The 13,227-nt window shown below is 39.5% G+C and overlaps 1 protein-coding gene across 1 annotated transcript in view; it reads left to right on the top strand.

Moving 5' to 3' along the window:
* Positions 1 to 13,227, top strand: part of RFC1 (replication factor C subunit 1) — a 71,590-nt gene that overhangs the window by 54,147 nt on the left and 4,216 nt on the right. The window contains exons 11-22 of the mRNA XM_052641981.1: positions 68 to 247; positions 1,382 to 1,486; positions 3,511 to 3,910; positions 5,441 to 5,553; positions 7,034 to 7,148; positions 8,608 to 8,699; positions 8,887 to 9,024; positions 9,173 to 9,268; positions 9,393 to 9,491; positions 10,561 to 10,715; positions 10,842 to 10,959; positions 12,600 to 12,745. Coding sequence (XP_052497941.1) covers positions 68 to 247; positions 1,382 to 1,486; positions 3,511 to 3,910; positions 5,441 to 5,553; positions 7,034 to 7,148; positions 8,608 to 8,699; positions 8,887 to 9,024; positions 9,173 to 9,268; positions 9,393 to 9,491; positions 10,561 to 10,715; positions 10,842 to 10,959; positions 12,600 to 12,745 — 1,757 coding nt within the window. The remainder of the gene's footprint in view (positions 1 to 67; positions 248 to 1,381; positions 1,487 to 3,510; positions 3,911 to 5,440; positions 5,554 to 7,033; positions 7,149 to 8,607; positions 8,700 to 8,886; positions 9,025 to 9,172; positions 9,269 to 9,392; positions 9,492 to 10,560; positions 10,716 to 10,841; positions 10,960 to 12,599; positions 12,746 to 13,227) is intronic.

Here is a 13,227-nt window from a genome sequence, read left to right as displayed (position 1 = left end):
GATGCCAAATATTTCTTTGGAAAGCTACCATGTAATTTCCTCTCTGCTTGAACATTTTGGTTTTTAGGGAGCTGAAAATTGCTTGGAAGGCCTTACGTTTGTAATCACAGGAGTGCTGGAGTCCATTGAACGAGATGAGGCCAAGTCTCTAATTGAGCGTTATGGGGGAAAAGTGACGGGAAATGTCAGCAAGAAAACAAACTACCTGGTCATGGGTCGTGATAGTGGCCAATCCAAGAGTGACAAGGTGGGTAGTGCTGTGTTCTCAGCACAGTGAAATAGCCTGCTTGCCTTGGCAGGCTCATGGTGTGACCATACGTAGTAATGTCCTGTACACAGAGGGAAGTGAAGAGAAAAAAATGGAAAAGTAATTTCTTTATGTTATTTCTTCTCCACAGAAGTGTTGTTTGGCTTTGACCCGGGATTTCGGTTTTCCAGTTGAAGGCACAGTTCCTATTTACTTGGCTTTCTTAGTGTAGTATTCTAGCCAAAAATCTTTTTTTGAAGGTAGAAGCAAAAGCAGTGTTCCTCCTCTTCTAGTCCTAAGTATTCCTATTTATGCTGCTGTGGACTCCATCTTGAGTTTTTTAATTGGTAACTCTCTTTTATACTTAGTTCCAATAATAGAATACCTGAGTAACTGTGGTTTTGACAGATAGCTGCTTATTTCCTTACCTTATGAGGATTCCAGAGGTGGGCCATTGCTGGGGGTGGTTCAGCCCCTCGGTGATGTAGCTGGACTTAGTTCTGTCCTTCACTTCTGTCTCCATGCATGTTGCCTTGTGTTGCAAGCTGGCCGCTGCTCTCAAGTCCACATCAAGGCAGGAAATAGGGAGCAGTGGCAAGATGTTACACTAGGTGTAGCTGACCTCATAAGAGTTTTCCCGGAAATACCTCCTATAGAATTCCACTGAAGTCTCATTGGCCACAGCTGTCCTGTGGCCATTCAGAGTGATAGAGTTTGGGGAAGATAAAGAGTCTTCTGATTCTTAGACCAGTCATAAGTCATCCCTTGGAGATGAACACACTGGAGTTCTGTTAGCAGGGGAGACGGTGGAGGAGAAGGTCTGCCAGCCAGTTGTGCCTGGGAGAGGGTGTGAAGAGCTGGACTTAGGCCCTAGAGGCTTTGACCTTTTTAGGGTAGAAAGAAAGGGAAAGCAGTCCACAAAAGGGGCAGTGTGATACCCCAGGTGCCAACCCACCATTCTTAGAGGAGGTTGTTATTTTCTTTTTAACGATGCTTTCTCATGCATACTGTTGTAAACAATATTCCAGTGTTACCTAGTTTACAAATGTGGTTTTTCACCTTCTGACAAGCCTGAGAATCATATTTTTTTTACAGAAAGTAATGGTTTCAATGATGTGAATTTTAAATTAATAGGCAGCAGCCTTGGGAACAAATATTATTGATGAAGATGGCCTGTTGAATCTGATTCGAACCATGCCAGGCAAGAAGTCCAAGTATGAAATAGCTGCTGAAGCTGAGGTTTGTATAAAATGAACTTGACTTCTTTATGTTGGTGTATAGACCTTTCCTGTTTCATAGAGACATTTCTTGGGTGAATACAGACAGGCCTGTGGGCTAAAAAATTAACTTTTCCTCCACTGCAGATGAACTTCCCTTATTTCCTTTTTAGTAGGTGGACTCAGCTGTAGGCTGTTGTCCTTGATGTATTTCTTTAATTTTCTCAAAGGAGTATGAGGAGGAAGAGGGGACCATACATTATACTACCCATATCTATTAATTACTGATTAAACTGTCCATCTTTTCCTTTTTCTTACAGTAAAACTGTGCAGAGCTTCTTGATTAAGAATTCTTTGAAGGTTATATCATAGTTATTGGCATGAAAAAATCATTTGCATTTAGAACTATATCGGGACTTTTTCAGTTGTGATAGAAACCAAGCCCATGTTACCTTAGCAAGAAAGGGAACCATTTTGACTCACATAAGTAAACCCTGACAAGTCTGATGTAGGGACTGCTGGGTCTGCAGACTGCCGTGCTTCTAGTTCTCTTCCTGTTTCTGTCTCTCTGCTTCTCCTAGTGTTAGCTGCCTTCATTTCCACTGTATACATGTCCGTGTGTAGGACACAGGGGTGCCAGCAGCCCAAGTGTTCTGTCCCCAGCTCTGTCACCCAAGTGGTGAGGTGGTCTTCCAATCTGTTCCAGTTAGAAAAGTCTTGGGGAATGATTTGGATTGCCCCGCCATCCATGTCCCCTAGTGTTCACAACTTACATAACATAGTGCAGTTCTGAACACCAGGAGATGAACACTGATGCTAAACGTGTTCCCTTCACATTTGGCCCCATCGTCCTTAGGATCTCACACTGCATTGAGTTGTGTCTTCTTAGTCTCCTCCAGTCTATGAGAGTTCTGCAAGTCATTCCTCTGTCTCTTTATGGCCTTGATTTGATGAGTGCTAGTCAGTTGATTTGTAGAATGTCTCTCAGTTTGGGCTGTTGGTCTTTTCTCATGGTGAGATTGAGGTTATGCATTTTGGGCAAGACGACCATATCTGTGATACTGTGTCCCCCTCAGGGCATCAGATCAGCTGTGCGTGATGTTGACATGTCTTATTATTGGTGGTGGTAGCCTTCATTACTTAGTTCATATGATTTCTGCCTTGTTTTTCCACTAGTGAAGTGACAGTTTTTCCTTTTATAGTTGATAAATATCTTGGGGAGATACTTTAATACAATGCTAGTACCTTGCTTTTCGTCAAATTTCCCACTAATTTTAGTTCTCATAGATGATAAAATTCACCTGTCTTAAAATGTATGTTAGTGGATATTCACAGGATTGTGCAACTGTCGCTGCTGTCTATTCCAGAACAGTTGCATCACCTCCCACAAAAACTCTGATCCATTATCAGTCACTCTTCATACCCACCCCTTGGCAACCACTACTCTATTCTGAACATTTTGTATAAAGCGAAACATGTACCATGTGGCCCTCTTATCTTTTTCTACCTCGCGCCTTGCTTTCAAAGTTCAGCTATATTGAAGCATAATTGGTGCTCCTCTCCTTTTTATTGGTGATTAGTTATTTCATTGTGTGGATATACCACGTTTTATTTGTTCATCATCTGTTGGCCAAAAGTGGTTGTTTCCACTTTATGGCTATAATATTTGTATATATAAAATATAATAATGATGCTATGAACATTTGTGTAAATGTTTTTGTGGAGGAATAAAATATTAATGTCACAAAGCAAAAATTCTTAATCCTTTTTTTTCAACTAATTTTATAATACTTAATTGCTTTCAAAAAGCTATTTTCATTTTTTTTAACTCTCATTTTTAAAATTGGATGTGGATGCTTTTGGTGTGTTTTTCATTTTTTTAAAATAAGTTTGGAACATGGAGATTTCCACAAACAGCAGAGTCCATTGTGAGAAGACAGACCCAGGCTGCTCACCTGGGCACCTCAGCTTGCCCTCTAGAGTACATTTAGCAGGATAGAAATTCTGTATATCTCATCAGGTTTCTTTTTTCCTCCAATTTTTAAGATGAAGAAAGAAAAATCCAAATTGGAAAGAACACCCCAAAAAAATGACCAAGGAAAAAGAAAAAGTAGTCCAACTAAGAAGGAATCAGAATCTAAAAAGTGCAAACTGACTCCCAAAAGGGAAAGCTCTATAAAGTCACTAAAAAAGGAAGCAAGTGTGTCTCAGAGAGGCCTGGACTTCAAGGAGCAGGCGGCTGAGGAGGCAAATGGTGACAGCCGGGCTAGGAATTTGGCTGATGACAGCAGAGAAAGCAAAGTGGAAAGTTTGCTCTGGGTGGATAAGTATAAGCCAACCTCGCTCAAGACCATAATTGGACAGCAAGGTGACCAGAGCTGTGCCAACAAACTCCTGCGCTGGCTCCAAAACTGGCACAAGAGTCCATCCGAAGATAAGAAACACGGTGATTTTACAGCTTCATTCATTCTTGTGTGTGTCTGTCACCATGTCGTTGCTCAGGAACACATATGTTAGGAAGTGTAATAGTTGGTTATTGATTCTCAGCAGCATTAATTAGGAGCCTGCTCTGAGCCTCGGTGTCATACTAGACCCCAAAAGTGCTGTTGTGAACAAAGCACAGTCCCCTTTAAGGATCTTCCAGTCAGTGAGGGAGACGTAGATAAACCAGCAATTAAAATGTACTGTGCTAAGTACTGTTACAGGGTTAAGTGTAGGGCACTCAGGGGTTGGAAGAGTGTGGACAGGGATTCCCATCCCTAGAGGAAGGGATAGCTAAGCTAAGACTTAGAAACTCAAGAGGAGTTAGTTAGCTTGGTGAAGGGAGGGGAGTGTCAGGTGGGAGAGCACACGTGTACCAACGTCCACGACATGTGAGAGCAAGACCCCCTAGAGGGCCAGAGAGACTCGGGGGGAAAGGTGCGAGTAAAAAGCTGAGGCATGCTGCAGAGTAGGCAGCCTAAGAACCCCAGCAGCATGTTTGCTTTTGCTAGGCATGGAAAATGAATGGTCATATATATATATATATGTCCATATATATATTTAATGTCCAAAGTATTTATTATTGGAACTGAAGTTTCCAATCACAAATGCTAGTAGTCTTGAATTCCAGCCACAACCCTAGGGGATATTTTGTGAGAAATAAAAAGGAGAAATTTAGTGAGCATCGTAGTGAATTTCCAAAGTGATGGCTGGGTTATTCGCAGCAAGGTTGTCACTAGACATTGGTCAACAGTGCCAATTTATTTTATTTATAACATTTAATAAATAATATAATTTTGATGATACAGAGTTAAACTGACCCCTTTTCTCTCTCAAAACCAAATAAAATGTGGTGTAAGTGCTTTATGTGCCTAAAGAAGAGATTTTAAGGCTTCAGGCGAGCTGTAGTCCCTTTCCCCATGCCTGAGGTAGGCTTAACTATCTCTCTCTCTGTCCTTGTGTACGTATTGAGCACCTATTATGTTCCAGGCCCCCAAGATAAGGAGAGGAGTTGAGCTGGGCAGGATAGTTGCGGACGCAACATCTTCAATTCATTCTTTTTGTGGCCATTCTTGTTAATATTTATTAAGACATGCCAGGCTCTGTGCTCAGGCTTATCCATCCTCACAGCTTCCCCTCCAGGCACATCGCTGTTGTTCCCCTCATTTTACAAAGGAGGAAACGGGTTAAATCACCTGCAGCTCTCCCCAAACCCAGGTAGTCTACTCAATGACCTATGCTTTTGTAGGAAAGGAAGCTCATAAAATTATTGTTTGTTTTGAAGTTTTTTATATGAGTGAAGATGAGGTAGGGAGTAGAATTTCACTAAATGCTCAGGAAAGTTGCTTAAACTTTGCAAAAAAAAATATTTTGCAGATTTTCAGTGAAACTGGAGGACTGCTCTTGATGCTAACTTAATGCACAGTTATTCCTGTCATTCCTACATTTCTGTTAGGTCATAGAGGTTAACATTCTGGAATTTCTTTTTCCCTAGCAGCAAAGTTTGGTAAATTTGCTGGCAAAGATGATGGGTCCAGTTTTAAAGCGGCATTGCTCTCAGGTCCTCCTGGTGTTGGCAAAACAACCACAGCTTCTCTGGTTTGTCAGGTGGGTATTCTGTCATTACTTTTCTAAAATCTAACCTCTGCAGTTTGCTTTGGTTCTAAGCCTATTTGTCATTTTCAGCCTTTTAAAAATATTGGTAATTATAATAATAGGTGATATTTACTTGTGTGCCAGGCCGTGTGCAGATAAGCCCTTGGGTGCATAATCTTATAGATAATATGTCTTACAGACTGTTACAGATATCTTATATGCCCCTGTAGGAAAAATTCTGTGTACCGAATATATGTACTCTTGCCATTGCCACATGACAGATGAAACAGATGTGTAGAGGACGGTGGTGGCAAAGTGTGAACCCAGACAGTCTGACTCATCACCACTGTGGGATCCTGCCTTTGGTCTTGTCTCTACGGTTGCCACACCTCTGGACAGTGAGAGCGTGAGGCACTGGAGCAAACCAGGACTCTTATATCAGAATGTGTGCTAAGTCACTTCAGTCATGTCCGACTCCTTGTGACCCCATGGACTGTAGCCCGCCAGGCTCCTCTCTCCATGGCCTTCTCCAGGCAAGAATACTGGAGTGGGTTGCCGTTTCCTTCTCCAGAGATCTTCCCGACCCAGGGATTGGGCCCAAGTCTCCTATGGCTCCTGCGTTGCAGGCAGATTCTTTACCGCTCAGTCGCCAGGGGAGTCCAGATGTATCAGAATGGTGTGAAACAATACATGAAGTAGTATCAGGAAAGTTAAATGAGAGATTTTAAATTTACTTTATTACTGGATTTCCCAACCCTTTTCCCATAGGTTGATGTTTTTGTTTAGTATTTTTTATAGACCAGACCATAAATTTTTAGCTTGTGAATAACTATATATTTTCTACTCTGTTATTTAACATTTAAAAACAAAAACAAAAAATGTTTTCCCTAGTCTTTACAATTGTGAAAATGACTCCTTTTTCCCCCTTTATTATTATCATTACTTTTTTGTGGAATTAATGGTTTTACATAATGCCTTAACATAATGATCCCTTTTGGGAAATAAGCCCAAGTTAGTTGATTTTTCACAATTTGAGAGGGAGATTATATATTGGGATAATTTGACACAGAACAATTTATAGTTTATCTTGAGTCAGTGATTACTTTTTGTTATCTTAATGTACTTTTTGATATCTTAATTCTGTATCTGGTATTGAAATTTTGGGGTAGTTATATTTAATTCTTTTGGGGACTTTAAGAAGCGAACTTAGTAAAATTGCTTGTTCAGATATGCTCTTCCAGATTAGTTATATGTAGCAGTTGAGGTTTTAAGACCACCCTTGCGTGTGTATTTATGTATTGTGTTATGTATGTATATGATATTTTTAAAAAAATCTCTTACAGTTAATCTCATTATCTATTAGTGTTCACTGTATCATTTTACCCATGGTTACTTATGTGACTTTTCTAGCCTCTTTCTTAATTGCTCTGTTTCTGTGGGGAGAGTTTATAATTTGCATTGTGATGGCAATGTTTCCCAATGTTTTGACTAGGAATTGGGGTATAGCTATGTGGAACTGAATGCAAGTGACACCCGGAGTAAGAACAGTTTGAAGGAGATTGTTGCTGAGTCACTGAATAATACCAGCATCAAAGGCTTTTATTCAAGTATGTGGGTTTCTTTTTTTCTTGGCAGAGGGGTTGGGGGGAGGTTATGTAAGAAAAATGGGTTCGTTTCAGTGTTCAATAACATTACTATGATTGAACATTACTATGTGCCAAGCACCCTGTTAGATCCTGGGGTTACTGAGAGAAGGACATAACCCTGAGAGGCAGTAGTTAACTGTTTTTTGTTTAGGTCTTAGTGGTTTCTGAGAGTGTGATTAAAAACATATACATGGACATAATTACGCAGATTTTAGAGGATTCAAGAGTGAATCCTGTGAATAAAGTTAATAAATAACTAACAAAGTATGATGAGTGAAGAAATAGAGGCCTGTAGATGAAGGAATGGTTCTATCTGGGACACTGGGGAAAGCTACCATGAAAGGGTGACATTTGTTCAAAGGGCCTTGAAGAATGAGAAAGAGAATAGTTTGCAGGAGGAAAAGATTGTTTCAGGCCAAGGCAGTAGAGGAGGACACGAGACGCAGTACAAAAGTGCCGCTGTTTCCGGTTGTAGCTAGTGGTCTGTGTGGCCAGAGTTTATGGGGAAAATAGGGTACTCAAGTTACAGACCGTGCTGTGTATTTAGAATCTGTGGTATTGTGCATGGTCACTGAGTGGTAGAGATGATTGTTAAAAAGAGTTTGCTCAGAAATGTCACACATACGCATGATTATCGGGAATGTAAATTGGTGCAACTCTGGAGAGCAATCTGACAGCATTTCTTGAAGTTATTTAATAAATTATACATACCCTTAACCCAGAAATTCTGATTCCTGGAATTTAGCAACTGTTATACTTGTACATATGCAAAATGATCCATCCATGTAGGGATCTTCATTTCATACAATTCATAATAGCAAAAGATTGAAGGATCTTCATATTACATCAATGAAAAGTGATTGATTTTTGATATGTGTGTAAAATGGAATATTACAGCCTTTAAAAAATGAGGTGTTCTGTATCTATAGATAAGTAACAGAATACGAAAATATATTAAGTGGTAAAACCAAGGTGTGTGTGTGTATTTTAAAAATAGAAATTCCATTTATTTTTTTGGCCATGCCATGTGACATGCGAGATTATAGTTCCCTGACCAGGGATCAGACCCATGCCTTTTGCAGTGGAAGTGCTGAGTCTTAACCCCTGGACCATCAGGGAAGTCCTGAAGGTGTATATTTTTATGTACACGTTTTTAACGTGTAGGGTATCTCTTAACGGGTATGTCCCTGAGTTTGTTTACGTCATTTGCCTCTAGAGAGAGAAACTGCATACCCTAGTGGACAGAGGTGGGAGAGAATTTCACTGCTTACTCGTGTGCCTTTTGAATTTTGTATCATGTATCTGTGTTATTTATATATATGTGTATATAGTTTTTTTTTTTTTTTTTTTTAAAGCAGCAGTGTTTGAACAACCATTTTTCTTTTTGTGTCCCATCCCATTGCTTCCCACCATGGGTCAGGTGGAACAGTCCATTCAGTAGGCACGAGGCATGCTCTCATCATGGATGAAGTAGATGGCATGGCTGGCAATGAGGACAGGGGAGGAATTCAGGTAATGAAAGACTGTGTTTCTGTAGTGGTACTGTTAATTTTTAGGTTTTAAAAAAAAATTTGAAGAGCTAATTATAATTACGGCAATTAAGACGTTGCTGAGGAGGTTTTAAAACCTAAAATACATACATTTTGTGATTTTTTTTTTTTTTAACAAATTATATATATGTTGCAAATTTGCTTTTTAGGAATTAATTGGCCTGATAAAACATACAAAAATACCCATTATTTGTATGTGCAATGATAGAAACCATCCCAAGATTCGCTCTTTGGTTCATTATTGTTTTGATCTTCGTTTTCAAAGACCTCGGGTTGAACAGATTAAGGTATGATAATTGGAATTTTTTCTCCATCATACTGTCATGTATATTTTTGGGTCAGTTTTTTGAAGTACCTGATAAATACTTTAAAATATCTGATTATGTGAATTAAAAAGAAAATCATTGAAGGCTCATTCTCCCTTGTCAATTTCAGGGTGCTATGATGTCTATTGCATTTAAAGAGGGTCTAAAGATCCCCCCTCCAGCTATGAATGAAATAATTTTGGGAGCTAATCAAGATATCAGACAGGTAAATTAAATATATGTTATATAGCTGTTGACAGTTCTTTTGAACTGATGCCTTTAGTGTTTTGAGGGTAGGGAGTGGCAGTGTTTTCCTATCTTGACAGTATCTTGCTTGTGATTCCTTTTAGGTTTTACACAATCTGAATATGTGGTGTGCACGAAATAAGGCACTAACCTATGACCAGGCCAAGGCTGATTCTCATAGAGCCAAAAAGGATATCAAACTGGTAAAATGAATTTCCATTTCCTACTTTCTTAGCCAAAGCATTTCTTCTCCTATCAGTATTAATCTAATGGAAATAGTTACTATAGTTCATAGAGACATCTATACAACCTATGGATATTTATAGTAAACAAATATAGATATAGCTGCTAATAGCTTTTCCAGAGTCCCTTGTGTGTGGGCTTCAGGTTTTGAATGGTTTTGAAACTTCAGAATAATCTTGTTTCAAATGGTTTATAGTTGACCTCTCTGAGACTAGAGGTCTATATAAATTGAGATTTCCTAGGTATGTCCTGTCCCCAGACTTGTGTATAGTGTCCCCTACTATCAACATCCCCTACCAGAGTGTTAACATTTGTTATAACTGATGAACCTACACTGACATATCATTATCACCCAAAGTCCATAGTTTAACATTAGAGTTTGCTCTGGGTTTTATACATCCTGTGAGATTTGACAATGTATAATGGCTTGTATCCACCATTGTAGTATTGCACAGAATACTTTGCCCTAAAAATCCTCTTTGCTTTGCCTCTGCATCCCTCAATTCTCCTAACCCCTGGCAACCACTAGTCTTTTTACTGTTTCTATAGTTCAGGTTTTTCAGAATGTCAGACGATTGGAACCATATAGTGTCACCTTTTCAGACTGGCTCCTTTCACTTAGTATCCATTTAAGGCTTCTCCATATCCTCTCATGGTTTTATAACTTTTTTCTTTAGTGCTGAATGGTAGTACAATGTTTGGATATACCATAGTTTATCCATTCATTCACCTATTGAAGGACGTCTTGGTTACTTCCAGGTTTTGGCAGTTTTGAATAAAACTTCTATAAGCATTCATGTGCAGGTTATTTTGTGTTTTCAGTTCATTTAGGTAAATATCAAGGAGCACACTTGCTGGATGGGATGATAAAGAGTTTTGTAAGGTCTGTCTTCCAAAGTGCCTGTAACATCTTGCATCCCTACCAGCAATGAAATGGAGTTTCTGTTGCCCCACATCTTAGCCTGCGTTTGGTGTTGTCAGTGTTTTGGATATCAGCTGTTCTACTAGCTACGTCCCTCTCTCTTTTAGGGCCCGTTTGATGTTGCCCGGAAAGTGTTTGTAACTGGAGAAGAGACTGCTCATATGTCACTTATGGACAAATCAGATCTCTTCTTCCATGATTATTCAATAGCACCCCTCTTTGTCCAGGAGAACTACATACATGTGAAGCCCGTAGCTGCAGGGTGAGTGTTCAGAGGTAGCGAGGAGTTAGGATCAGCACCCTCGCAGCCCTACGAAGGCCGGGTATCCTGGGAGGGAGGGTGTGGAGTGTGAACAGTGGTGTAACTCAGACTGGTGTATTCCTGCAGGGGTGACATGAAAAAGCACTTGATGCTTTTAAGCAGAGCAGCAGACAGCATATGTGATGGTGACCTAGTGGGCCGTCAGATCCGGAATAAGCAAAACTGGAGTCTTCTGCCCACACAGGTAAGCATAGGGCTCCCCTTAAAGTGCAGACTCTGCCTTAGTTAGAACAAAAATAGCTTTTAGCTCCTGTAATTATTTGAATACCAGATCAACATTTAAACTCTTAATGGCAAAAATAGTCTTTTATAAAGTATCCCGTGGGCACTATTCTGTTTCTTAATCTAGCCTTATTTTTCAATGTTTTTATATAAATGGACATATGGAATAGGTAAGTTAGATTTTGGTCACAACGGAGAAGGCAATGGCACCCCACTCCAGTACTCTAGCCTGGAAAATCCCATGGATGGAGGAGCCTGGTAGGCTGCAGTCCATGGGGTCGCGAAGAGTCAGACACAACTGACCGACTTCACTTTCACTTTTCACTTTCATGCATTGGAGAAGGAAATGGCAACCCACTCCAGTATTCTTGCCTGGAGAATCCCAGGGATGGGGGACCCTGGTGGGCTGCCGTCTGTGGGGTCGCAGAGAGTCGGACACGACTGAAGTGACTTAGCAGCAGCAAGATGTGAATCTAGTTTCATTTGCTTTCTTTTATCTTAAGAATGCATTTCTTTCTTGTCATTCTTGGCTTTCCCACATTGTCACTAAGCAGCTTATTCTTAAAGACATGCAGGGGCAGACCTATAGCCACTTTTCTGATACGTGAATTCTGATTTTCTTTAATTTCCTTGCTACAGAGGCAGTTTTATATTGATTACTTTATGTAGGTTGATATCTTTTACTCAAACAGAATTTTGCAAACTTCCATCGTTAAGACTGTTATTTGCTCTTGAGTTTTGCATATGTAGTTATGGACCTGAGTAACAAGCAAGGGACTGCTGGAAGGTCTACTCTTCTTTTAAAGATATCTTTTTTTGTTTTAGAAGTGTTCATTTTTCTCTGTACCTAATAATTCATTATACCTGTGAGGATTTATCCTAAAGAAATAATGCTAAACACAGCAAGAACTTAATGTGCAAAAATACTCCCTAAAGCATTAATTCTGATAGTAAGAAATGGGAGAAAATCTCTATGGTCAGCAATAGGAGTCTGATTAATTATGGTAAATCCTCTTGATGGTATGTTCATGGAGCCTTTAAAATTGTAAAGATGATCTAATATAAAGAACACTAATGCCAGAAAATTGTTAAAGCAGGGTAGAAAATTTATGTATAATTCCAGCCTTAAAAAAGTTAAAAACTGTGGCTATAAAAGATAACCAAGGATGCCTATAAAAAAAGAACTTTCCTCAAGTGCCAGTTGACTTATTTCTCTATTAGATTTTCCATGCTTTGATTGACCTGGGTCTATCAATATATTTTTCTTAAGACAGTCGTATCCCTCTTAAAATATTTTCCGTGACATTGACCTGAAGTAACTGGTGTGTTGAGATCAGCTGGCTGAGCAGGCTAGGTCAGTGAGATGACCTCTGAGGCCATAACATGTTTTGGTCCAAGGCATTTACAGCAATTAGTTGTTTTCTCAAGTCGAAGCTTCCCATATCAGCAAATCAGAGACAGAGGGAAAGGGCTTGACTGTCCTGGAATTGGGCTCGGGGGACAGTGTTGCCTCTTTCCAGAGACTGCTTAGAAGCCAGCAGCTGCTAAAGAAGCAACTTAGTACTGGATTTAACTTGTGGACTGCAATTAATTTTTTTTTAGGCCATTTATGCCAGTGTTCTTCCTGGAGAGTTAATGAGGGGGTACATGACCCAGTTTCCCACCTTCCCAAGTTGGTTGGGGAAATACTCATCTATGGGCAAACACGATCGTACTGTTCAGGACCTGGCTCTGCATATGAGTCTCAGGTAAGCAGTATTACTCCATGCTCGACATTTTAAAATCAGGGTAGTATATTTAGCCTTTATCTAATAACGACAGCATGAGTCACAAAGATTTGTGTTTTAGTTTTGATTTTATTACTAATTAGATAAATGATCATGGATAAGTTCATGGCCCTGAGTTTTATTATCTATAATTAGTGTAACACTTGCTTTATTACTTAAAAGGATACTTTGGAAAATAAAGCCAGATGGTAGATGTGCCATAATGTTAAGTTCTAAAACTATATAAATCTGAGGTAGTGCTATTATTTGTTGTTATTGTGAGTATGTCTATTACCAGGAAGCATACATAATGTCTTGGTCTCCAGAATACTTAATAGGAGAAAGAGAACTATGTAAATAGATGAACTACTTTTTGCCTCCTATGCTAATAGTAAACTGACCTGGTCATTTGGGGAAGGGGATATAGTTTAGCATATTACAGAAGGTAGATACTCAGATAATTG

This window comes from Budorcas taxicolor, chromosome 6, assembly GCF_023091745.1.
Source record: "Budorcas taxicolor isolate Tak-1 chromosome 6, Takin1.1, whole genome shotgun sequence".
Classification (NCBI taxonomy): domain Eukaryota; kingdom Metazoa; phylum Chordata; class Mammalia; order Artiodactyla; family Bovidae; genus Budorcas; species Budorcas taxicolor.
The sequence above is the reverse complement of the archived record's forward strand: the minus strand, read 5'-3'. Positions and strand labels throughout refer to the sequence as shown.